General features: G+C 44.1%; 1 protein-coding gene across 2 annotated transcripts in view; it reads right to left on the bottom strand.

Annotated features, from left to right (window-relative positions):
* Positions 1-27,724, bottom strand: part of LOC144602254 (N-acetyl-beta-glucosaminyl-glycoprotein 4-beta-N-acetylgalactosaminyltransferase 1-like) — a 569,664-nt gene that overhangs the window by 8,724 nt on the left and 533,216 nt on the right. For both annotated transcript variants that reach the window (XM_078415127.1, XM_078415128.1), the window contains exon 17: positions 15,683-15,755. In XM_078415127.1, the coding sequence (XP_078271253.1) occupies positions 15,683-15,755 (73 nt within the window). The remainder of the gene's footprint in view (positions 1-15,682; positions 15,756-27,724) is intronic.

Below are 27,724 nucleotides of genomic sequence, written 5' to 3'. Positions count from 1 at the left end.
GATTAGATTCTATATGTTGCATCAGCCCTTTGATACTGCACCCAAAAGCCCATTTCTCATTTGTGAGTCTTGTCACAGAGGCCAAACATGATCCAGGCCACAACTAATGTTCACTTGTACACTTCTAACAGACACCATGAATCATTTTGCCATCCTCTTTCTCTAACCCCTCAGAAAACATTGAACACAGGTTTATCACATCCTCTTATTCCGCCTGAAACTGGCTGTTGTAGAACAGGAAGTCAAACCTGAAAGTTGCTGTTTTATGCCAGTATAATCGCACGAGAACTTTTGCCTTCTCAAAAATGCCTTTTAAACCTTGATCATATGTCAGTCTTTGGTATCCCCTTTTGCCATAAAGTTTTGAAGTGGCTCTTATGAGTGTACCTGCTTTGTTTCCTTAGCTTTCAAAACACTACTTCATTAGCTAAAAAGCACTTTGGACCCTACTAAAATCATAAAACGAGAAGTGTGAAGCAATTAAATTAATGTAGCAAATGATGGTGAGGCTGAAAATTGCAGCAGAAATGAAATAATTTACAGAGCAGAATAAAATCATATAACTCTCCTGCTGACGACAAGACCTTCAGCTGTGAGTGATTCCCAAATATAGGACCCATAATTACAATCTTCTCTTTCTTAAAAAACTTCTGCCATTTCCTTGATGACGACAGCAGAAAGTTCACGATCCATTATTGATGTATTTACCTCAACGAGACAGAGCAGGCTATTCAGCTTTATTGAGGATGAATAGGAGCCTGATCTTTTTCCTGCATGTGCACTTTCCATGGAGATCTCTGGCCTTTATGTTGAAAAATAACAATCCTAATGATTTTCTTTCCTTCTATGTGCCAGGTTCTAAAAATTACATTAACACTCTCTGCTCCCTCATCCCAGACCAGGAAATGAATTGGCTGAGTAATGAAATCATTGCTACTCCACTGGATGGGGTTAAGACCATAAGATATTGGGGCAGTATTAGGCTTTTTGACCCGCTCCACCATTTGATCATGGCTGATTTTCCCTTTCAAACCCATTCTCCTGCCTTCTCCCTGTAACCTTTGGCGCCCTTACTAATCAAGAACCTATCAATCTCTGCTTTAAAAATACCCACGACTTGGCCTCCACCGCTGTCTGTGGCAATGAATTCCACCAATTCACTACACTGACTGAAGAAATTCCTCTTCATCTCCAGTCTGCCAGCAGCAGCCCATCAAGCTGCAGTGACACATTATTTTCTTTGCCTGATCTAGCTTGGTCATTATATTATATTATTTTTTCATTGGTTTTAAGACATACCTTTATTGGTGATATGAAATGGTTGCAATGGTCTGCTGATTATTCTACTCGGGCATTTATCCACAATTAACTTTCACTGTTTCCATCAAAACATGCATCTGCTTCTTAATGTTTTGTGTCTCTGTGATCATTCTTCAAAGAACATTCCTCTTTTTGTGCAAAGAACTTTAAGAATTTCCTATTAGCCTCCACTGACTCCTGCCATAACTCAATCTGAAAACGTGTGTAGATTTCGTTTCAGTTTCAGTTTAGTTTATTGTCACGTGTACCGAGGGGCACAGTGAAAAGCCTTTGGTGCATGCTATCCAGTCAGCAGAAAGACACTACATGATTACAATCGAGCCATTTACAGTGTATAGATACATGATAAGGGAATAACGTTTCGTGCAAGGTAAAACCAGCAAAGTCCGATCAAGGACTTCTCTACCTTTTGTAGCTCCGCAAGAATGTTACTTTTCCAAACCAAGATAGAAAGCAAACAATGTCCCAGTCAAACAGAGAGGCTGCAGTTCTGGCAACAGGAATGGCTTCCAGAAGGTGAAAATATTAAAAGGAATTGAACATAATAACCCAGAGCTATCAGCTGCCCATCGTATGACAGTGACACCTCATTTTCTTTGAGGGAGAGATAACGGAAACAAAAGAAATATCAAATTGAAGGACGCTTCGCAAGTGTAACTACTTCATTTCCTAAACAACTATTTAGTTTAGTTTAGTTTAGTTTAAAGGTACAGCGCGGAAACAGACCCTTTGGCTCACCGAGCCCGTGCTGACCAGTGATCCCTACATGTTAACACTATCCTACACACAGTAGGGACAATTTTACATTTATACCAAGCCAATTAACCAACAAACCTGTACGTCTTTGGAGTGTGGGAGGAAACCGAAAATCTTGGAGAAAACCCACGTGGCCACGGGGAGAACGTACAAACTCCGTACAGACAGCACCTGTAGTCGGGATTGAACCCAGGTCTCTGGCGCTGAAAGCACTGTAGGCAGCAACTCTACCAGTGTGCCAATGTGAGGCGGTTTTGGAGAAGTATACTTTGTAAATGAGAAGAGGACTAATAATTAAAAAACATTCTATTGCAGCATAAATCTGCATGCAGAAATTAGACTTGTGATGATCGAACATTCAATGCAATGCCCCAACACATGATGTCAATGTTTGCTTCTCATTGAACAGAGGCAACTATCCTACACAGTGAAAATGATAAAACCATGTCAACAATATCAGTTCATTCATCATTTTTTCAAGATAAAAATAAATAAAAGTAATTAAATAAAATATTTTGTGCACTGACATGTCTCAGAATTTTGTATCAACATTTCTGATTTAAAATATTAAAAATGTTGAATGTGATATTGAAATGAAGTTGAGGTTTCACAAACAGGATGAGAAACAGAAGACACCTATCTGAAAGAGTATTAAACTCCGAGAACATCCCGTGACAACATTTACAGAAACATGGTAACATTGGTTTGATATCAGAGACAATACACACAGTCAGGCAGGCAGTGGCCATCTTAAGCAGTTTCCCTGGGTTGATGATGACTTGTTTCTATCCAATCTATGGGTTCTGAGGAGAGACTGCACTGGAGGTGATGGTGATTTTCATCATCGATTTTGGCCTTCATTGAGAAGTGGCTCCTAAGATCTGTGTTTTCCAGGGTCCTGACCAGACGTGCACCTTTATTGCTTGGCAGCGATGTTGTGCAGTTGGTAGGGACCTTTCCTTCATGGATGTTTGGTGTAAGACCCATTCCCTTCAATGCATCATTAAGTGAGTCATTGGTGACTTGGAGGTCAGACTCCCGAGTGTGGACATATACATGCATCTTCTGTGTGCTGGCTCGATGAACGAGATTAATGACTTTGGTTCTGGAGTGGAAGTGTTGGAAACTGAGCAGTTCCCCTGGTGGGTGATCAATGGTTGGTGTGGACTCGATGGGCTGAAGGGCCTGTTCCCACGCAGCATCTCTAAACTCTATACTCATTCTTAGAAGGCAGGCAAGCAGGATGTTTTCCCTGACTAAGGAATCTAGAGCTAGATGGGTTTCTCAGCTACTTGGGACAAAGATGAGGAGACATATCTTCAGCCAAAGATCTTTGGAATTCTCTAGCCTTGGAATGCTGTGGATGAGCAGTCATTGATTTCATTGAAAATAGATTTTTGGACATTAGAAATAGGATTTGATGATGGAGCAGAAAATAGCATCAAGGTAGATTAGCCATGATTGTGCTGAACACAGTCGGGTTGAGGTGCTAGCTTACTTCTCTTCTATAGTTGCTTAGAGTTTTCCTGAAATTTTCAGGAAACCTGGGATACTCACTCAAGAATAAGCTTTGTAGGAAAATAACTGCAGATGCTGGTACAAAACGAAGGTATCACAAAATGCTGGAGTAACTCAGCGGGTCAGGCAGCATCTCAGGGGAGAAGGAATGGGTGACGTTTCAGGTCGAGACCCTTCTTCAGTCTGAAGAAGGGCCTCGACCCGAAACATCACCCATTCCTTCTCTCCTGAGATGCTGCCTGACCCGCTGAGTTACTCCAGCATTTTGTTTCACCTTCAAGAATAAGCTTCAGTTAATTCAGACAGCTGAAGCTACAGACGCCAAAATCCGGCCCTATTGCTTCAACCAGATGATTCTAAGTATGGTCTCAGTGATGTTCAGCTCCAGACTGCCACAGAAATCTTTTAAGATACGGCGCCAGGGTCAAGAAAATGATATGGTCATTCAACACTGATATTGTAAGGGGCTGCCATTGTCCTATTTAAGAATGAGATATCCCATCCTCGTATATCTCCGGACCTTCTTTGTGTCATCTCCTTTCCGCTGAAGTAGTGGGGTGGAAATGTAGCCCTGCACTATTCATGACAAAAGATTTTTGCAACGTTAAAATATCGGCCATGCACCATTTAATGTCTCTAGGCAAGTCAAGCATCATCTCCAAATACACAAATCATGCACTAGGCCTAGTAGTTATTTCGAGAAATCCACTTGTTGTACCCCAAGCGCACAGTCTTATTTAGTGACTGGTTCTTTGTTAAAATCAGTTGCACTATGGAATTGAATTTTGAGATTGATGTATCTGTGCTACTAAATCCTGACTCATAGTATTATGTTCATATCATGCATCTATAATCTTAAATTCAACATTGCATCCTTAGCCCAGTGCAGTACTAGATTCCATGCAGGTTTAGATTATTAATGCAGAACAGTAAGATTCAGTGTACGAATATTATGAGATTTATTTGTTGTATACATAATGCCAGATGCATGCAGAGCATACACAGGCCTAGATTTAATACAATACAATACAATATATCTTTATTGTCATTGTACAGGGGTACAACGAGATTGGGCACATTTATATTTGCTCAATACAATTCAATGCACAATTCAAACATGCAAACTCTGGAACAATACAATGCCTGCAAAGAATTTGTCGCGCAGACACAAGCCATTTTGTCCAAATATTCCAGCATTTCTGCACAACATAAATCGTGGGTTTTCTCCGAGATCTTCGGTTTCCTCCCACACTCCAAAGACGTACAGGTTTGTAGGTTAATTGGCTGGGTAAATGTAAAAATTGTCCCTAGTGGGTGTAGGATAGTGTAGGATAGTGTTAATGTGCGGGGATCACTGGGCGGCACGGACTTGGTGGGCCGAAAAGGCGTGTTTCCGGCTGTGTATATATATGATATATATATATGATAAATGTCTTCTCATTCTGCTAACATGTTTTTCTACTGATTGATTGATAGATACAGATGGAAGCAGGTCTTTAGCCCACCGCATCCACGCTCGACCATTGTTCCCCCACTTATTCTAATTCCACGCATTCCGCTTTTGCTTTCACTCCCCGCACTCTCGGGGTAAATCACAGCCACCAATTAACCAAGAAACCCGCATGTCTTTGGTATGTGGGAGGAAACTAGAGCACCCAGAGGAAACTAATGCCGTGACAGGGAGAATGTGCAATCTTCACACAGATAACACCCGAGGTCAGGATTAAATCAATATAATAGTCTAGACTTCCCTGAAATTTATCTGTAGTATTCATCCTAATTAGCAAGATCCACAGTTTAACTACACTCCATGTAAAGTTTCTCCCCAAACCCCCACTGAATTTATTAACGACTCTGTAGCAAGGTAATATGTTACCAACATTTTTATATAACCAGGATTTAGTACTCCAGGTTCATAAAAAGGAAAGTCAGCAATAATTATCATATGACGAGCCAGAATCAATCTGTAAATGCCTAAATTCACACTCACACAAGCTTTTTAAAATGCGCAAGAGTATGAATGAACAAATATATCCTACTCAAATGCTTTTGGTTCAAAACCAAACTAGGAAAGCTAGTGGTTAATTATGTGCTTAATTTTAATCCATTTTAATTCAAAGCTATATTTTGCAAGCAGTTTGTAATGGAAATTACTGTGCTTAATCAATATGCTCCTAGATACAAAAATATATGGCTCCAGATTCATACAATGTAAGCACATTTCTGGATTCATACAATGAATTCATCATTCGAGGAACACATAGATACATAACTCCTCAATTTATTTAGTTTGGGAAACAGGTCCTTCGGCCCACCGAGTCTGTGCCTATCAATGGTCACCAGTACACTAATTCTATCTTACACACAACGGACAATTTACAGAAGCCAATTACTCTACAAACCTGCACGTCATTGGAATGTGGGAGAAAACCAGAGCACCCGGAGAAAACTCCCCCGGTTACAGGGAAAACATACAAACTCCGTACAGACAGCACCAGTAGTCAGGATCAAACCCAGATCTCTGGTGCTGTAAGGCAGCAACTCTAATGCTCCAGCACCATGCCACCATTATTCATGTGTATATTTTGCTGGACTCAATTGATCCACTGCACCTTTAGCCTTACATTTGCAGAGCATGATTTGCACTGTGTGTAAAAGTCATACTGTACATCGACACTCATTTCGGTAAATCTGTACAGTACATGCAGTGTCGGATTCACATTGTGAATCCCCAGCAGCAGGTTTATACACTGACAATTATAAATTTAGATTATGGTCTAATGTACGACATTCATATAATGGGCCCACGATGCTTAAATTCAATTCCATTCAACTCATTAAACTAGATTCAACTCACATCCATCATTCAGATTCTGACAACGAGGAGCAATATTTCATTTTATACAGTGGATCCACAGCATTAGGTGATCAAGAGATAGTAACAGGAATTAAGTAAGTTGAGTTTCAGGAAAAATATACAACACTTCTAGTGATGTCAGTGGTCAGGATAATTGGTTGGAGTGTCTACTGACCATTTCAGAGATCATTGGTTATCTATTTGTCATCCAAACGGTGAAAGTTATTACGAGTGGATCGGGAAGAATTATATTCTTGTAACATCTGATACTGTTACTTTGTGATGATATGGAAGATCAAATTATTGAGGTTGATTTTGCCTGATTCCTCAGTTCCCAAAGTATTTGTTAGTTTTTAAATCTTTTGCCCTTGATCATGGATACTTTGATGCACCCAGAATAAACAACCTGCAAATACTGTCTTGCGCCTGCATTAGCGGTCATTTTACTGCTTCTGGTGAAGGAATACCGGAACATTTAGCTAGTAACAGGACAATGCATGAAAAGTCCTTAAAAACATTAGAGCAGAATCAGGCCATTCAGCCCATCGAGTCTGCTTTAGTTTTAGTGATACAGCATAGAAATATGTCTTTCGACCCACCAAGTCCATGCTGACCAACGATCACCCTTACACTAGTTCTACACACTAGGGACGATTTATAGAAGCCAATTAACCTACACGTCTTTGGAATGTGGGAGGAAACTGGAGCACCCAGAAAAAACCCCACATGGTCACAAGGAGACTGTGCGAACTCCATACAGACAGCTCCTATGGTCAGGATCGAACCCGGGTCTCTGGCACCGTAAAGCAGCAGCTCTACCTCTGTCCCACTGCTCTGCCATTTGAATATGGCTGATCTAGTTGCCCCTCTCAACTCCATTCTCCTGCCTACTCCCTGTAACCTTTGACGCCCTTGCTAATCCTATCGAAGGAAATCCTATCCTTTCCCATCAAACCTCCAAACAACACCATGTCCAACTTCATGTCTTATCGAGGCTCCTCCAGCACGGTGCCTAGAATATCATTCATCATCTAGTTGAGATTTAAGGCATGTTCCCATGTTGCTGTTTAATTTCCTGAAACATTGGCAATATAATATGATCCTTTCTTACACAAGCATCGTCAGGGTAACTGAGACGGTTCTCAATCTACCCAATTTAATTTTCAATATATAAAGAGATAATTGAGATCTCAAACCTAGAAATTAAAAGCAGCCAACACAATGACAAGTACACTCCCTATAATGAATGACCTTTCGAAGGGGACATTTTTATGAAAAATAACTGGCAAAAAATACTTGGCAAAACTTTTAAGTTGTATGGGTGGAGAGAAGAAATGCATTTCTTTTCATTGTTATCTCTTGTCATTATTATTACGCATTCCGATGAAAGATATGCCATGACAGTGTTCTATTAAACCTAAAAATATACTCACCTGTCCAAGAGAGAAACAAAGACCTTTTTGATGTGGGTGATAGCATATCAGAAGCTGAAGGCACTATTTTTCAGACTGAGAAGCTGACTTCAAGAATGAGACCCAAGGACACTGTTGAATTTGAATATTGGAGGAAGGAGTATGAAACGTTGTGTTAAAAAAAGTGCTGTCTGTACGGAGTTTGTATGTTCTCAACGTGACCGCGTGGGTTTTCTCCGAGATCTTCGGTTTCATTCCACACCCCAAAGACATACAGGTTTGTAGGTTAATTGGCTTGGTAGAAATGTAAATAATTGTCCCTCGTGTGTGTAATTAATTTATTTAATTTTAAATCGTTAAAAACATTAGCGACGCAGTGGTGCTGGTTTCCGACAGGCACGGTGATGGACGCACCACACATCTCTGTCCTCCATACAGCTGGCAAGCTCCTCTTTTGTCTCTACATACGCGTCTTCCATCAACGTCTTCAGCATCATCTTGTTTGGTCGTCCCGGGTTCCGTCTTCCATGGGTGGGTTCCCACAGCACAACCTTGTTTGCTGGGATTTCTGGATAGCGGTGGCAATGACCAGTGAGCCTCATCCTTCTCCACCTGATCTTCTCGGTCAGAGGTGGAATCTCCCCATAGAGCTGGGCGTTGGTGGAGTGGTCCCTCCAACTGACATTTTGAACTTTTCTGAGCATTCGGGTGCAGATGCCATCGAGAGACTTGGACAGTGCTCGAGTGAGAGTCTATGCCTCAGTTTGAGACCCTTAGACATCCGAGACGTCCGCATTCTCCCCATGCTACTGAGGGCTTTCCATGCGAGCGCTTTCCGGACCTTGATGTCATTCTCCGAGCTCTGCATCCTCGCTCCCAGGTACTTGAAGTCCTCCACTTTCTTGAGAGATGCACCACCATTGGTCTTAAGAGGCTCATGGTCACCACCATTGAACGCCATATGCTCCGTCTTCTTGGCATTGAGGTGGAGGCCCACTTTCTCGCACTCCGTCTCCACCCTACCGAACTAGTGTGTGTAGGATAGTGTTAATGTGCGGGGATCGCTGGTCGGTGTGGACTCTGTGGGCCAAAGTTTCCGCGCTGTATCTCTCAACTAAACTAGGCTAAACAAGGTACCAGCTGGATTGTAATGTCCTATGGATCCCAGGAGAGAAATAAATGAGGGGAAATACGATTCCTGGAGAATATGAGTTATGGTAATTTCTAATTAAAGATTTCTTCTTGAATATTATTGTTCAGGTAAATACATCCAAAGTTAGAAGAAAGACACAAAGTACTGGAGTTACTCAGTGGTATTTATTTACAAAATGCTAGAGTAACTCAGCAGGTCAGGCAGCATCTCAGGAGAGAAGGAATGGGTGACGTTTCGGATCGAGACCCTTCTTCATTCTGAAGAAGGGTCTCGACCCGAAACGTCACCCATTCCTTCTCCCCTGAGATGCTGCCTGACCTGCTGGGTTACTCTAGCATTTTGTGAATAAATACCTTCGATTTGTACCAGCATCTGCAGTTATTTTCTTTCACTAGGAGTTACTCAGTGGGTCAGGTAGCTTCTCTAGAGAAAAACGATGGATGACATGTTGGGTCGGGACCCTTTTTCTGGCCCTTCTGACTGTCTGGCCTATCTGTACCTCTCATAATTTTTTATACTTTTATCAGGTCTCCTCTTAACCTCAAGTTTGTCCAGCCTCTCCTTTTGGCTACCACCATCTAATCCAGGCAACATCCTGATAAGCCTCATCTGCACCTTCTCCTAAACCTTCATGCCCTTCCTGTACAGTGGCCCCCACACCTGCAAACAATACTCAAATCAAGACTCAGAGTCTGATTCTTGAGTCCGAAGAAGGGTCTCAGCCCAAAACGTCACCCATTCCTTCTCTCCAGAGATGCTGCCTGTCCCGCTGAGTTACCCCAGCATTTTGTGTCTATCTTCGGTTTAAACCAGCATCTGCAGTTCCTGCCTACACATCAAGACCCAGAGTGTTTCATTGTCATGTACTGACTCAATCCTCCAACTGAAAGTGAAGTCATGGTCATCTTCGAACTCGAAGGATGAACAATAACAACACTGACAACCAAACACTGATATCCCTACTTGTTGCAGCTTAATGGACCCATTAACTTAATAACACACAAATAATTATATAATAATAAAGGTCATAAATAACCGGAATACTAGGTGATTACTACTGTGCAAAATTGGATATCAAACATTTTGCCATTATTTTGCAAGTGACCCAGTTTGACCACAGCATAGGTTGCAATGATGTTTGAGAGCTTCAATGTTATCGCAAGTATCTCCTCGGTTCCTTGGAATATGCAGCATTTGGTCAATAGTGTTTTATTTGACACATGTGCAACTGCCCAGTGAAATACCTTTTGCATATTTACACATGCAGGCACGCCCATCTTTTGGTGCCATTTCCAACGTCCGGTCGGCCCGCGAGCTCGGTCTACTGGAGCGGTTCCTGGCCGAGGTACGTCCCAGACTCCTGGAGGCCTTCCCCCTTCGCCTTTGACCAGAATCGGCCCATGAACCGACGTCCCTCTTCTCGTCCAGCCATCTTTGTGTCCTGGGGGGAAGCCTCCTGCAGCCGACCTTGAAGGCGCTGGAGGCTTTACCCTGGTTCAACCTCTAGCGGCCCTTGCACCTCGTGTCTGATGTCTCCAGCGGCTCCCTCCCGGTACGGCGGTCCGCCGAGCCTTCGGGTCTTCTAGGCGGGCACTGCCCCGTGGCACCTCGGGAGGGCATCTGCCATGTGGCACCTCGGGAAGGCCTTCATCATTTTCATCACTACTTTGAGTAGCCCAGACCTTGTATTGTGCAGCCAACATCATTAAAGTATATTGGACAAACCTTTATTCGCGGGCACAAAAGCATTCAGTTCTATTTTGCCTTAATATCTCATATAATTGGTAAAAAGGATTCAGTTTATGAAAGTTCACCTTCTGCTGCTTGTGCACATGCAACACAAAAATGGTGCTCTCACTCACTGAGGTACCAGGGAAAGGCCTATTCATTGATTCCATTGAGATATTCTCCGTACACTTAAGGTGAATTCTAAAATAACAAGCTGCCCACCTTCCTCCCACAATCTATTCCTGAGCACAAAATAAAAATTGTAACAATCTATTTCATTGCCTGACAGATGTTGAGCCTGTATTATTCAAGGTTCCAGGTTGCTTTCTCTGAATCGTGCAATTTCATGCTCGCTCTGCCTCTTTACCGAACTCAATTACTTGCTGCTTTCAGTCCAAGTGAGTTGGAATTAGATTTATGTTGGGTGATATGCCTTAACGTGCCCTTCAATATTGCCGAGAGTGCCGTGGAAGGTTGCAGTAATATCCCCAGGCTGTTCAAAACACACCTTTCTATCAGACCCTGAAGTGAGACTGGGGTCCCACATCCTCTCCAGTGAAGGCTGCGTTCTCCATCTCCTGAATCTGCCCCTGCTTACACTTATCAATGCCTTTGTTACCCTCAGCCCTGACGATTCCAACACTCTCCTCGTCAGCCACAACCAGCAACTTTTCAACTCCCAGCCCAGCAAAGGGAGGGGGTAGGTGGTGGGTGGTTTGGTGACGGAGGGATAAGAGGCAAAAAGACGAGAGGAGAGAAGGGAAATTGGGGGGCAAGGAGAAGGGGTTTTAGAGGCGCAGAAAGAGGAGGAGTGGAGGTGCAGAGATGTGGGAGAGCAGCGTCTCAGAAAGAGCAGGAGGGCAGAGAGAAGGTGAGCCGGGCACAAGGGATTGACACGGGGGAACAGGATGCAGAGGGAATAGGAAATAAAGACGCAGGAAGAGAACGGGCGGTAGAACAAGGGGGGCTGTGGGGGCAGAATGAAGAGAAAGAGGGACATGTGGGTGGTTTTTCGAGGGGCGTGCAGGAGGCACTTCGGGGGGGCATAGGGGGAGCGAGTGAGATGATAGCGAGTCCAGTGGTGTGGATTACCAAATCCCTGGTCGTAGCATTGCAGATTAATGAGGTTGTACAGAAGCGAGCGAAATATTCATGGCAGGGATGGATCTGAGGCTGCAAAGAAGCAGAGAAGTCTCCGGAAGAGATGGACAGGGTGGGTGTGTGAGGAAGATCAGAGCAGATGGAATGCAATGTATAAAATAAGGGATAGGAGCAGAATTAGGCCATTTGGCCTATCACGTCTACTCCGCCATTCAATCATGGCTGATCTATCTCTCCCTCCTAACCCCATTCTCCTGCCTTCTTCCCATAACCTCTGACACCCGTACTAATCAAGAATCTATCTATATCTGCCTTAAAAATATCCATTGACTTGGCCTCCACAGCCTTCTGTGGCAAAGAATTCCACAAATTCACCACCTCATCAAAATGTGAGGTTATCCATTTTGGTTGATAAGATTAGAAAGGCGAAGGTTTGGAAATATGTCAGTGCTTAGAGGCACCTGGGTGCCCTTGTTAATGAATGAATGAAAGTTAATATGCAAGTTCAGCAAGCAACTAAAAAGGAAAGCAATATGTTGGCCTTCATGGCAAAAGGAATTCAGTGCAAGGATAGAGACATCTTGCTTCAATTGCTCAGAGCAATCTGCTTTGGGAACATTATGTACGGGTTTGATCTTCCTGCTCAAGTTAAAATGTACTTGCATTGAAAGGGAACAAAAGCCTACCAGATTGATTCCTTTGCAGTGTGAAGAGAATTAGGCAGATGTGATCTGTACTCTCTCCAGTTAGAAGAACTCATGAGGCAATCTCATTTGTATAAAAAAATAACTGCAGATGCTGGTACAAATCGAAGGTATTTATTCACAAAATGCTGGAGTAACTCAGCAGGTCAGGTAGCATCTCGGGAGAGAAGGAATGGGTGACGTTTCGGGTCGAGACCCTTCTTCAGACTGATGTCAGGGGGGCGGGACAAAGGAAGGATATAGGTGGAGACAGGAAGATAGAGGGAGATCTGGGAAGGAGGAGGGGAAGAGAGGGACAGAGGAAGTCGATGTTCATGCCACTGGGCTGCAAGCTGCCCAGGCGAAATATGAGGTGCTATTCCTCCAATTTCCGGTAGCTATTCCTCGCTATGGCACTGGAGGAGGCCCATGACACAAAGGTCAGACTGGGAATGGGAGGGGGAGTTGAAGTGCTCGGCCACCGGGAGATCAGTTTGGTCAATGCGGACCGAGCGCAGGTATTGAGCGAAGCGATCGCCGAGCCTGCGAGGCAATCTCATTTAATCGTGCAAAGGTTTTTAAAGGGTCTTGGCAGGGTAGAAGCAGAATCAATGTTTACCTCAGTTAGGGTGTTTGAAGCAAAGTGTGACCGCCTCAAAGCATTGATGGCCATTCTGGAAAGAGTCATCGAGACGTTCAGCACAGAAACGGCCCCGTGGCCACCACTTCCAAGCCGACCGTTTCGCTCATCTACACTAATCACATTTGGCCAGATTAGGTCCATATCCTTCCATACCCTGTCAGGTGCAGATCATTACACTGACGAGACATTGTGATGGGCAACATCCTCAAGGCAGATATCAACTATTCTGTGCATGTAAAACATTCCCTTCAGGTCCTTCCTCTCACCTTCAGCCTATATCCTCTTGTTTTTGATGCCCACTATGGGGAAAAGATTGTGACAATCTACCAAATCTATGTGTAGGAAGGAACTGCAGATGCTGGTTTACACCAAAAACAGACACTAAATGCTGGAGTAACTCAGCGGGACAGGCAGCATCTCTGGAAAGAATCCTGAGATGCTACCTGTCCCGCTGAGTCACACCAGGATTTTGTGTCTACCGACCTCTTATAATTTGATATCCCTCTCAGGTCACCCCTGAGCCTCATTCACTCCAGGGAAAACAAGCCCAACGTTACCAATCCCTCCTCATTACTAACGCCCCCCCATTACTAAAGTCCCTTAATCCAGGCAAATTCCTGGTGAATCTCCTCAGAGCTTTCTCAAACCCAATCTCATCCTTCCCATAGTGTAGTGAACAGAACGGCACAGAATATTCCAAATGTAGCCCAACCTATGTTTCACAATGCTGCAACATAACGCCCCACCTGTTATATGCAAACTCACAAATCATAGTTCCTACATTCACATCCAACCATTAATAATGTCACAAACAACACAGGTCAAAGACATCCAATCCAAGAAGTATCCTTTTACTACCCGATGCCTCATGGCAACAAGTCAATTTTGGATTGAATTAGTCAGTTCTCCTTGGATTCCACCGTCTGCACTGGTGAATTATGGGGACCTGCCAAATGCTTTATTTAGGTTCACATCGACATCATCTCAATCATCAATTTAAGGGGGAGAAAGCTAGAAAAGAGGTTGAGAAGGGACAATGCCTGGCAAGTGAGAGATAATAGTGATAAGTGATGTGATAAGTTCATAAGTTCTAGGAGCAGCATTAGGCCATTCGGCCATTCAAGTCCACTCTGCCATTTAATCATGGCTGATCTATCTTTCCCTCTCAACCCCATTCTCCTGCCTTCTCCCCATAACCCCTGACCCTCTTACTAATCAAGAATCTGTCAATCCTCACCTTAAATATATCCATTGACTTGGCCTCCACAGCCGTCTGTGGCAATGTGATAGGTGGATACATGTGGTGGTTGGGGGGGGGGGGGGGGGGGGGGGGGGGAAAGACACAAAAGAGTGTCAGATAAGGAGAGGAGTGAAATGTTAAGCCAGAGGGAGAAATAAAGTTGGAAGGGGAAATATAGAAAGATTCCGGATTGACAAGGTGGGAAAAGTAACTGTGGTTAGATAGAAATGAGGAGTTGAGGATACAACCTTAATGCTACAGCCATGATCTTGTAAAATGGCAAAGTAGACTTGTGTGGCTGAGTTGGTTACTACATCTACTTTGTATGCTTCACCTGTTCATATCAGATGGTGACCATATGGTTCAATATCACTTCATATTTATCATTGATTCCTCTGATCGTTTCCTAAATGCTGAGCAGTGGCTTTACATCTGGAGCAATCAATGCGGGTAACAGTCCTGAGTAGACACAAGGAACTGCAGATACTGGCTAAAATACAAAAAAGGCATAAAGTGTTGGAGTAACCCAATGGGTCAGATGATATCTCTGGAGCATATGGATAGGTGACGTTTCAGGTTGGGACCGTTTTTCAGCCAGCAAGGAGCATCTGCAGTTCCTTGTGGTCTGAAGGGTTCAGATCCGAATTGTCACCTATCTATGTTCTTCAGAGCTGCTGACTGACCTGCTGAGTTACTCCGGCACTTTTTTGGCAACCATTTTGAGTGTCATTCACTCAGGTGTGAGGGAATGCCTTCTCTAGCAACCCTGGCTTATCTTTTACTAGCTTCCACATTTGCCCATATGTCCTGGGCCTCAATTTAACTTTAAAAGCTCCTCAGTCCAACCTATTTAGCATTGTACCAAGGTAATGAGGTTATTTCTCATTTACCTTCATTCACACGGAAGTGTTGCAGAAGATGATGCAAGTTAAATGGTCAATGGATCGATAGCAATTCCTTACCAATTGACTGTGTGCGAGCCATGATGGAAATTAATAAGTTGAATGGACTAAGATTAGTATATTAGTATATTGAATGGACTAAGATTAGTATATTAAATATTCTAATGATAATATACTAATTATCATTAGAATATTTAATGTACTAATCTTAGACTATAATGCATCACATAGGAGTAAAATTACACTTCTCTGATGGGATTTTCATTAATCTATGTTGCACGAAGCCTTGGCTGCCGCAATGAAACTGTCATGTTGAAGCGTAATGTATCTGCAACCCTATTGCATTTTCCGTTAAAGATGAGCACTCACCTCTATTGCATCTGCCCCAACCTGCAGCCCAGCTGAACGCTCAAAGCTCCCTGTCCGCTTCAAATATTGATACCTGCAAAGAAATGGAGACACTGTGATCATAAGGTGGTTTATATCAAGTAATCTTTGTGACCTGGCTTTCATAGTCGACAGCTTACATGTGAGCAGCACTCAAGTAGCAAAGATGCGGCGTTTTAGACAATAGACAATAGACAATAGGTGCAGGAGTAGGCCATTCGGCCCTTCGAGCCAGCACCACCATTCAATGTGATCATGGCTGATCATTCTCAATCAGTACCCCGTTCCTGCTTTCTCCCCATACCCCCTGACTCCGCTATCCTTAAGAGCTCTATCTAGCTCTCTCTTGAATGTATTCAGAGAATTGGCCTCCACTGCCCTCTGAGGCAGAGAATTCCACAGATTCACAACTCTCTGACTAAAAAAGTTTTTCCTCATCTCTGTTCTAAATGGCCTACCCCTTATTCTTAAACTGTGGCCCCTGGTTCTGGACTCCCCCAACATTGGGAACATGTTTCCTGCCTCTAACATGTCCAACCCCTTAATAATCTTATATGTTTCGATAAGATCTCCTCTCATCCTTCTTAACAATCGATAGAATAGACAGGAACAGATCAGAGAATTTCAAGGAAACCTCGATCTTGGGGACTAAAGATGATGGCTTTGGTTGTGATGTCAGCATGTTTCAAAGTGCAGAAACTTTGATCCAGACCTGAGTTGGTTGTTGCATATGGATGTGAGGTATGGAGGCACACACAATATATATAGGGTGGCGATAGATACAATGGTTTCTTTATTGAGCACAAAAATCTAGTCCCATGTTCCAACAATGTCAACTTACATTTATATAAGTTGAAAACATATAAGTGGAATAGGCATATTCACAATAAGAAGACAAGGAAAATATGAGGCGTAGTTCATTCAACTTTAAAGCCTGCCCTGGCATTAAAAATGACCTTGGCAGATCTAGGCTGGCCTCAACTCCACTTCTGTATCAGCTGTGTCAGCTCTAGGGTTGCCAACTGTCCAATATTAGCCAGGACATCCTGTATTTTGGGCCAAATTTGTTTGTCCCATACGGGACCGCCCTTGTCCCGTATTAGGCCCAGGGGCCGCTGTAGGCCCGGACGCTGTAGGCTAACGGAGTGTGTTCGGGGAGTGGGGCCGAGTGTGTTCGCCTAGCAACCCGCCTCCCAGCCCGGGCGGCCGCCATTGGTGGAGCGGGAGAATGTGGCCGCTGGCTGGGTGAGGTCACGTGGGGCGTGGGCGGTGACATCATCTTGTCCTGTATTTGGGAGTTAGAAAGTTGGCAACCCTAGTCAGCTCAACCCTTGATTCCTTGACCTTTTAAATAGTTATTCATCAACGCCTCACATACATCTGATGAACTGCCCTCCACCACCCTCGTGGACAGAGTGTTCCAGAGATTCATTACCTTCAGAAAGTTGTTCTGCACTTCGGTTTTAAATAACTGGCCCATGTTTTGCAATGATGTCTCCTTGTACATAGCTTCCAACTGGTGGAAACATTTCAACATCTGCCCTGTCAAGCCCCCTCAGGAACAGCCCCTTCAGTTTGAAGAAGGGTCCCGACCTGAAACGTCACCGATCCATGTTCTCCAGAGATGCTGCCTTAACCCACTGAGTTACTCCAGATTTTGTGTCTTCCTTTAGAATCCTGTGTGTTTGAATAGGATCATCCCCTCATTCTTCTAAACTCTAGGGTATGCAAACCCAAACTGTCTCACCAAGGTGCTCCTCAAGGATGCACCCTTAACCCCCTTCGTGACTCCTCGTACACCCACGACGGTGCAGCCTTGCACAAATCTAATTCAATTTACAAATTCACAGACGACACCACCATTGTGGGCCGGATATCAAATAATGATGAGTCGGAGTACAGGAAGGAGATTGAGAACCTCGTGTCCTGGTGTCGAGACACCAACCTTTCTCTCAATGTCAGCAAGACAGTGATTGACCTCAGGAGCTACACGTACCCCTACCATACACCACCCATGTTGGAGCAATGGCCGAGAAAGCCACCGGGTGGCGCCGTATAATGGCAGCCTCGCCAAAGTCTGTCTCGTCCTTTTACTTCTTTTGTTCTTTTTAGTCTGTTGTTAAATGTATGTTTTAGTGTATCTTTAGTTTTGTACTATGTGGGGGGTGGGGGAAACTTTAAAAAATCTCTTTCCTCGATGGAGATGCGACTTTTTCCGTATCGTATCTCCGTCCGCACTGCGGTCTAACATCGTGGAGCTGGCGGCTTCATGCTGGAGATTGACTTCGGGAGCCCCAACCGCAGGAGCCTGCGGACTTAACATCGTGGAGCTGGCGATCTCTTTGTCAGGGATCGACTCTGGGAGCTCCAACCGCGGGAGCTTCGACCACCCCGATCGCGGGAGCTTCGATCGCCCCGACTGCGGATGGTTCGACTGCCCCGACCGCGGGCGAATATGGAGGAAAGAAGATAAGACTTTATTGCCTTCCATCACAGTGAGGAATGTGGGGGAGCCGTTGTGGTGGATGTTTATGTTAACTTTTACGTAGTTGGTTGACTTATTGCTTTTTTGGTATGACTGTATGGCAAATCAAATTCCTTGTATGTTTTTAGATACTTGGCTAATAAATTAATTACAATACAATACAATTACAATACAATCCTCTGATCCTCGATTTCCCTACTCTGGGCAAGAGACTCTACGCATCTACCCAATCTATTCCTCTCATGATTTTATACACTGTCGTGTAAGACAACATACAAGTGTTGTCTTTCCGCTGGCTAGTTTGCACGCAACAAAAGCTTTTCACTGTACCTCGCTCGGTACACCTTACAATAAACTAAACTGAACTGAACTGTCTTGATAGGACAGCCCTTTCATCCCAGGAATTAGCCAGGAGAATCTCCTTTGGACTGTTTACATTGCTAGTACATCCTTATAATGAGACCCAAATTGGGCACAGTCTTCCAGATGTGGCCTCACTGACACCTTGTCCTACTATATTAAACCTCCCGCTTCTTAAAAATCAACTCCCTTGCAATAAATGTCACTATGCCATTTACCTTCATTTTCACTTGTGGGAGTTGCCTGCTAACGTTTTATGCACCTTAGTTCCTCTGAATTTTACTCGTTTGCAATCTCTTTCCATTTAGATAATAATCTGCCTTTTGATTTCTCTTACTGAAGTGCATAACCTCACACTTCCTCACACGGTTCCATTTGCAGGCTGTCTCCCAGCCACTCAATATTTCTCCGATTGCAGAATCAATATCCTCAACACAATCTGCCCTCCCACCTATTCATGCATCATCGACAATCTTGGTAACCTTGCATTTTGTTCACTCCTCTGGGTCATTAATGTAAATAGTAAATAGCTGATGGCCAAGAACCAATTACACCTGGTGTAATCCATTAGGTATATCTCTCCACCCTGAAATGGACCCATTGATTCTAAGGAAAGATACATGGATATCCATGTTCTCCAAGGATGCTGCCTGACCCCGTTGAGTTACTCCAGTATTTCGTGTCTTTCTGTGATAGCATCTGTAGTTCCTTTTTTCTATGCAGTGATTTTAACTTTGTTTTCTATGCGACGGCCTGCTTAAAATTTATGATGAAACTTCCTCCAGTAGACAATAGACAATAGACAATAGGTGCAGGAGTAGGCCATTCGGCCCTTCGAGCCAGCACCGCCATTCAATGTGATCATGGCTGATCATTCTCAATCGGTACCCCGTTCCTGCCTTCTCCCCATACCCCCTGACTTCGCTATCCTTAAGAACTCTATCTAGCTCTCTCTACTTTGGGCGTTACTGCTAGTAACATTAGTTTCGAGATACAGCACGGAAAAAGGCACTTTAGCCCACCGAGTCTCCGCCGACCAGCAATCACCCCGTACACTTGCACTATGCTGCACGCTAGGGACAATTTACAGAAGTCAATTAACCTACAAACCTGTACGTCTTTGGAGCGTGGGAGTAAACCAGAGCACCCGGAGAAAAGCCACGCAGTCACAGGGAGAACGTACAGACTCCGCACAGACAGCACCCATGGTCAGGATCATACCCATTCTCTAGCGCTGCAGGACAGCAATTCAACCACAATGCCACCTTATTCATGTTTATATTTGCAGGACTCAATTGATCCACTGCATTTTCTTACATTTGCAGAACTAGATTTGAATTACGTGTAAAAAGCACTGTGCCGCCCAAATCTATGTTCTTAAATCTAAGCATCCCCAGTCTCTAAGGTGGCACCTTGTCAAATGCCTTTTGGAAATGTAAATACACTATATCATAAGGTTCCCCTCCAATAATTCTCCTCGTCACATCTCAAGGCTATTCACAGGTGTGTTATCTAATACATCAGGATAGATGATCAAAATCTTAGGCATAGAGGTCGGGAAGTTTATGGAGTCATAGAGTCATAGAGTGATACAGTGTGGAAACAGGCCCTTAGGCCCAACTTGCCCACACCGGCCAACATGTCCCAGCTACATTAGTCCCACCTGCCCGCGTTTAGACCATTTTCCTCCAAACCTGTCCTATCCACCTACCTGTTTCTTAAATGTTGGGATAGTCCCAGCCTCAACTACCTCCTCTGGCAGCTTGTTCCATATACCCACCACCCTTTGTGTGAAAAAGTTACCCCTCAGATTCCTATTAAATCTTTTCCTCTTAAGAAGGGATTTGCAGAGTTGAGAACTGAGTATGTCCCAGTTTCCCGTAGTGTTGTGATTATAGTGTTGTGTTGTGTTGCAAGTCTCCTGGGCTGGAGGAGATTGAAGGGGCAAGGCCATGGATGGATGTGAAAATAATAAATAAAACTCAATAATAACATTGAGGTACTTTGCCAGCAAGTGCGGAGGCAATTAGCAGGTAGCAGAGAACATTAAGACCATGGACCTTCGAATGCCCCTTGGTCCATGGAGCATTGATGGAGGGTTGCTTTGGAATAATCAACTCTGGAGGTAACAAAGAAATGATAAAAGTCCACAAATGGAAAGAGGTGATCTTAATGATGGCCCAAGAAGGAAGTTGAAAATTCCAAATTGAAATCAGCTTGTTTCAGTTTCAGTCTGTTGCCAGGAATGAAGACAGAGTGGAAGGCTGGGAAAGGAGCTTATCACAGGCAAAGACAAAGGGTTCAGTCAATCCCATACTTGATTGTAGGAAATGTTTTCTTGAGCAATACTGAATGCCAAGCCAAGGGGATTAGACAACGTAGAGACAGTGGAACGATTAAGAGAGCGACAAAGCCAGTTGCCTCTGCTCTCCAGATGGAGAAGCCGTACCTTGTGACTCTGGCAATGACTGGAAGCTGAGGAGTTCAGCCCTTTCAACTGAATGCCGGGGGTGAGGCATTGGACTGAGTGCTGTGATTAGCCATGATGACAAAGGATGCAGAGAAGTCGAGGAGGACAAGGAGGGTTAAATGACCTGGGTCACAATTGCCCAGGACACCATTAAGTGGCTTTGATTAGAGATGTTTCAATACCATTCCCTCCCGCCACTAAGGAATTCAACCAAGGAGCACAGCGTACAATGGACCAAAAGGGGGTTCAGAACTTTGAGGAGGAAAGGAGGCACCTCTCTACACCACTGTGGGACTGCTGCACTGAAGGGGGTCTTAAGGGGTTGGACAGGCTAGATGCAGGAAGATTGTTCCCGATGTTGGGGAAGTCCAGAACAAGGGGTCACAGTTTAAGGATAAGGGGGAAGTCTTTTAGGACCGAGATGAGAACGTTTTTTTTCACACACAGAGTGGTGAATCTGTGGAATTCTCTGCCACAGAAGGTAGTTGAGGCCAGTTCATTGGCTATATTTAAGAGGGAGTTAGATGTGGCCCTTGTGGCTAAAGGGATCAGGGGGTATGGAGAGAAGGCAGGTACAGGATACTGAGTTGGATGATCAGCCATGATCATATTGAATGGCGGTGCAGGCTCGAAGGGCCGAATGGCCTACTCCTGCACCTATTTTCTATGTTTCTATGTTTATCATGTGAGTAAGATCTTAAATGGAGGCCCCTTTCATGTGCACATAAAAGATCTCATAAGAATATTTCGAAGAGGTTCATGGGGATTACGCCTGGTATCAGAGCAATCATTTATCACTAAACTAACGTCACTAAACGGGTTCCCTGGTTGGTGTCAGATTTCCAGGTGGGAGCTCGCTGGGCACGGAACCTAAGTGCCTAACCTGGCACTTTTCCACCTTGGAGTCGGGGCGGCATCAAAATAATCAGCTGGGCAGCACACTGGCCTGACCAGCGATTGCAAAGGCACTCTACAAACACATGCTTCCTTTCTCATCTCTGCCTTCTGCTGATGTTGGATCGTAACTTCAGTCTGTAGGATTGCTTCAGGATTTCCACATCACTTCACCAAATGCACTTCAAAGTTAATGAAGTGGCCACGAACATCTGGCACATTCTCACGAAGCCGGCAGAGTGTAATATAATTACAGTGCTTCATTCCTTGCCTCTTATGGACCCATTTTAATCAGATTTATTGATTATGTACCATCTCGGCGACCACAAAACCAGCCTGCATTTACAAAGTGGCTCGAATATTAAACCCAAGAGGTTTAACAGGGTTGTCATCAAATTAAAATAAAACCGAATTAGGTGGCAGGCGAAATTTAGTGCATCGGGACTGTTGACTGAAGGTTTGCTATAATGGCAGGATTTTAAGGAGCATCCGAAAGGATGTGAGGATGGGAGGGTGGAAGGGTGGAAACGGGGCAGTGAGCAATGGGTAGGGGGCAGACAGTGAGGGGGAGGGTAAAGAGAGGGAGGAGGGCGGTGTAGAGTGAGCGAGGAGGGAGGTGCAGATAGAGCAAGGGGTAGGCACAGAGAGAGTGCGAGGGAGGTGCAGAGAGCGTGAGTGGATAGTGCAGGGAGAACCAGGGCGAGGTGCAGAGAGAGAAAGGGAGGGGGAGGTGCAGGGAGAAAGGAGGGGGAGAGGGCAGAGAGAAAGAGAGAGAAAAGGGAGGGCAAAAAGAATACGGAGGGAAGGCCAGAGAGAGGGAAGGAAAGAGGAGGACGCAGCGAGAGTGAGGAGGGAGTGTGATGTCTGCAATTTCTAAAATGGCCAGTTTTGATATCACTGAACACAAATTCAATTCCTCTTTTAGCGTTTAGCGTTAGCTCCCTGGTCCACACACGCTTTTTAATGTTTAAGCAATTTGTAATGCGCTCTCCTTCACATTGGAAGAGGAAATGCAGATTGGGTAACAGTTGGAGTGGCGAGGGTGCTACCATTCTCTGCATGTACTATATGGAGCCCATACGCTTGACCCTGAATTTATGGCCATCCATCACTTTAACTTTCCATCCCACTGGACCTCCTTGTCTTGGGCCTCCCACGTTGTGTTAATAAGATCCAACGTAAGCTCAAGAAGTAGTACCTTTGCCGAGGAAAGGTTGGAGATGGACCAGCAATATGCAAGAACAATGGAGTCAAAAGCAGGAGATTAATGATAGACCTGATGGTGGTGGAGAAGGGACCATAAGACATAAGAGCAGAATTGGGCCATTCAACCTCTCAATTTACTCCACCATTCATCCATTTTTCCCCTTTCAACCCATTCTTCTCCCTGTAACCTTTGAGGCTCTTACTAATCAAGAACCTATCAATCTCCACTTTAAAAATACCTAATGCCTGTGACAATGAAGTCCACAGATTCACCACCTTCTGGCTAAAGAGATTCCTCTTCATCTCCATTCTAAAGGTACATCCTTTTACACTGAGGCTGTGCCCTCTGGTTTGAGACACTCCCATTATTGGAAACATCCTTTTCACTGTTGACTCTCTGTAGGCCTTTCATTATCCAGTAGCTTTCAATAAGACCCCCCTCTCACCCTCCTAAACTCGAATGAGTACAGGCCCTGAGTAGAGGACCATCAGCAATATGACCTAAAGACGATCCCACAAAAGAAAGTTGGCTGGGTACTGTTCAATTAAAAGTCGGTCATTTCAACGACAGGTGTGTTCTCCGGAGTTTGGAGAGAGAAATGCAGGACTGGAGAGAACATCCAGAGACAGATTATTTCAGAGGTAGAGAATTAGGAGAGGTTTAATCTCACAGGCAAGGGGAAAGGCAAAGCAGCGGCAGAAGTATTTGAATAAACTAATTGTTCACTTCTATCTGATATATTGGCTCCATTTTGATTTTGAACATTCCAACTTTTGCTATCCTGCACGTGACATCGAAGAGTTCATAGAAGCTTGGACTGTGGGGAGAGGCAAACTTAATATTGTTCTCCTTGCTGATATTCTAATGCTGATATACTACTGTCCTCCAATTCTTCACCCCATTCCAAACATAACATGCATTTTTTTTACCAGTCACAACCAATACAAACATTATCTCATCAAGCAGTTTTACTTGAAACAAAAAAAAAGTCGATTTCTATTTACAATTTAACATCCGATTGCTGTAAAGATTTTCAGCTAAGGAAAACCCCTAGAAAGAACAAGTGTACTCCTGTGCCATTTAAGTCTCAAAGAATTCAATATGTACTGTAAAAGGTAATGGTATGAACTTTAGACTCCCTTAATTAACAGATATATCATTGTAATTTCAACACAAATCTTACTCTAGTGCTGAATTAGAAAGAAGAAAGATTCGCCTGTGGACATACTGCTTTTCACCACCTCTTGTCACAAAAAGCACTTCATTACAATGTTCATAATTCACAACCCTGAATCTCTGATCCAATGTCCCAAATTCCACTGTGCTCATGACTCTATTCCCCTTGATTGGGAGCTTTGCACCCAAGCCTTAAAAGTTCATTGTGACTAATTACTCCTTGGAAGTAGAAACAAAGACCTGCAGATACCAAAGATAGACATAAAGTGCTGGACTAACTACCCCTGAGTATGACCATCTATAGGTCATATTGTTGATGGTCAGGCGGAATCTCTGGAGAAAAAGGATGGGTGACGTTTTAGGTCAGGTCCCTTCTTCAGTCTGAAACTATTGAGATGCTGTTGAGCAATAGAATGTCAGAAAGCTATGGCTTGAAAAAAGACCACTGGAAACATGCGACAGGCAAAAATATGCCAATTACCCATTTAGTTAAGACATATCACTGTTCTGGATTTGAGTTTCAGATAAAACCTTCTGCCTTTATCACGACCTGTATTAAGATAGCCCTTTCCCACTCAGTGCTAATCAGATCTAACCCAGCATCGCCAAGCTTTTTTGGCAGCAGTTCTAATCAGATAATTTCCACATAAATTCAGGCCCCATATTAAGTTACTTTGAATCCCTCTCTAAATTATATTAATGCCATTAAAAGAACAATGGTAGGTTCAAGATTAGACCCATTACTGACCGCTGTACTTTCTTTCTTGCTTAGCAGTCCCTTGATATAGAGGATGATTTACTTCCCTTCCTATTTTATGTGTTCCAGATGGCAGATGAGGGAAGGTGGGACCTGCAGACTTCCACAGATAGGCCCGAAGGGGTGGTACATACCTTCTGCCACTTAAACAAGGCGTCTGTGAGCTCCTGGTGCTTGCTTTATTAGTATCAATATTATTTGCATTTTAACCTTCTTGATTTTACAATGACATGAACGTTCCCACTTGTGAGACTGAGCCCCGACTTGCATCCATTCCGAGAGTTAACTATAAGCATGCACGCAAATATATTCTGGGGAGGAGGATGAAGTCAGTCCACAGGACTGAAGGTCACTGAGAAGTGCGTCAATACGCCAGCATAGTGGCGTAGCTGCTATCTCACAGCACCAGAGACTTGGGTTCGATCCTGACCTCTGGTGCTGGCTGGTGGAGTTTGCACGTTCTCCCTGTGACAGTAGCGCAGTGGTAGAGTTGCTGCCCTGCTGTGCCAGGTTTCTGGGTTCGATTGAATACCAATGTTATAAGGTCATAAGGAATAGGAGTAGAATTAGGCCATCAAATCTACTCCGCCATTCAATCATGGCTGATTTATCCCTCCCTCCTAACACCATTCTCCTGCCTTCTCCCCATAACCTCTGACACCTGAACCAATCAAGAATTTCCCTTTCTCTGCCTTAAAAATATCCACTGACTTGGCCTCCACAGCCTTCAGTGGCAAGAATTCCACAGATTCATCGCCCTCTGACTAAATAAATTTGTCCTCATCTCCTTTCTAAAAGAACGTCCTTTAATTCTGAGGCTATGACCTCCAGTCATAGACGTTCCCACTAGTGGAAACATCATCCCCACATCCACTCTATCCAAGCCTTTCACTATTCTGTGTGTTTCATTGAGTTCCACCTCTTTCTTTTAAACTCCAGCGAGCACAGGCCCGGTGCGGACAAACGCCCATCATAGGTTAACCTACTCATTCCTGGGGTCATTCTTGTAAACCTCCTCTGGACCCCCTCCAGAGCCAGCACAAACTTCCTCAGATATGGTGCCCAGAATTGCGCACAATATTCCAAATGTGGCCTTATCAGTGCCTTATAGAGCCTCAGCATTACATCCCTGTTTTTGTATACAAGCCCTCTTGAAATAAATCCTAGCATTGAGTTTGCTTTCTTTACTAAGGATTCGATTCTTTACTACCGATTTTGGGAATCCTGCACCAGCACTCCTAAGTCCCTTTGCACCTCTGATTTTTGGAAGTTAGAAAATAGTCTACGCCTTTATTCCTACTGCTAAAATGCATGAATTCACTCTTTGCTACACTATATTCCATCTGCCACTTCTCTGCCCACTCTCCCAACCTGTCCAAGTCCTGCAGAGTCCCTGCTTTCTCTACACTACCTGCCCGTCCACCTATTTTTGTATCATCCGCGAACTTTGCCACAAAGCCTTCAATCCCCTCATCTAAATCATTAATTATACAACGTGAAGAGTAGCGGCCCCAGCACCGACCATTGCGGAACTCCACTAGTCACTGGCAACCAACCAGAAAAAGCCCCCTTTATTTCCACTCTTTGTCTTCTGCCATCCAGTGAACCTGCTATCCATGCCAGCATCTGCCCTTTGATACCGTGGGCTCTCATCTTCCTAAGCAACCTAACGTGTGGCACCTTATCAAAGGCTTTCTGAAAATCTAAGTAAACAACATCTACTGACTCTCCTTTGACTGTCCTGCTATTTACTTCGTCAAAGAATTCCGGCAAATGTGTCAAGCAAGACCTCCTCTTCACAAAGCCATGCTGACTTTGGCCTATTTTATCGTGAACCTCTAAGTACTCTGTAACCCTTTATAATGGACTAAAATCTTACCAACCACCGAAGTCAGACTAACCGGCCTATAGTTCCCACTATTCTGTCTTGTTCCCTTTTTGTGCAGCGGGGCAATATTGGCAATTTCCCAATCATTCGTGACCACTCCTGACTCTAGTGATTCCTGAAATATCACTATCAATGTCTCCACAATCTCTAAAGCCACCTCTTTCAGAACCCCAGGGGACAATCCATCCAGCCCAGGTGACATCCACCTTCAGCCCTTTCAGCTTCCCAAGCACCTTCTCCCTAGTAGTAGCTGCTCCACCAACTTCCACCCCCTTGACTGTCTTGAATTTCAGGCACGTTGCTGGTGCCTTCCACTGTAAAGACTGATGTAAAAGAGTTATTCAACTCCTCAGCCATTTCTTTATTCCCCATTAACACTTCTCCTTCATTCTCCAGAGGGCCAATGTCCACTCTTGCTTCTTCCTTGCTCTTTATATAACTGAAGAAACTCTTGCTCTTTAATCCTGCTGTCTGTACGGAGTTTGTTCGTCCTCCCTGTGACTGCGTGAGTTTACTCTGGGTGCTCCAATTTCCTCTCACACTCCATAAAGACGTACAGGTTTGTAGGTTAATTGGCATCTGTAAATTGTTCTTATTGCATGGGAGAGTGGGAGTGTATGGGGTGATCGATTGTCAGAGCAGACTCGGTGGGCTTAAGGGCGTGTTCCCACACTGTACCTCTAAAATAAAGACGGGGTTCCTTTGGGTGCTGCCGTTACCGAAGGGCCGATTTCCATGTTGCATCTTTCAATCAATCAACGTTCTGGTCGTGTAAGAAAATAACTGC

Source organism: Rhinoraja longicauda, chromosome 18 (genome assembly GCF_053455715.1).
Source record: "Rhinoraja longicauda isolate Sanriku21f chromosome 18, sRhiLon1.1, whole genome shotgun sequence".
In the NCBI taxonomy this organism is placed as follows: Eukaryota; Metazoa; Chordata; class Chondrichthyes; order Rajiformes; family Arhynchobatidae; genus Rhinoraja; species Rhinoraja longicauda.
This window is presented reverse-complemented; position numbering and strand designations above follow the sequence as displayed.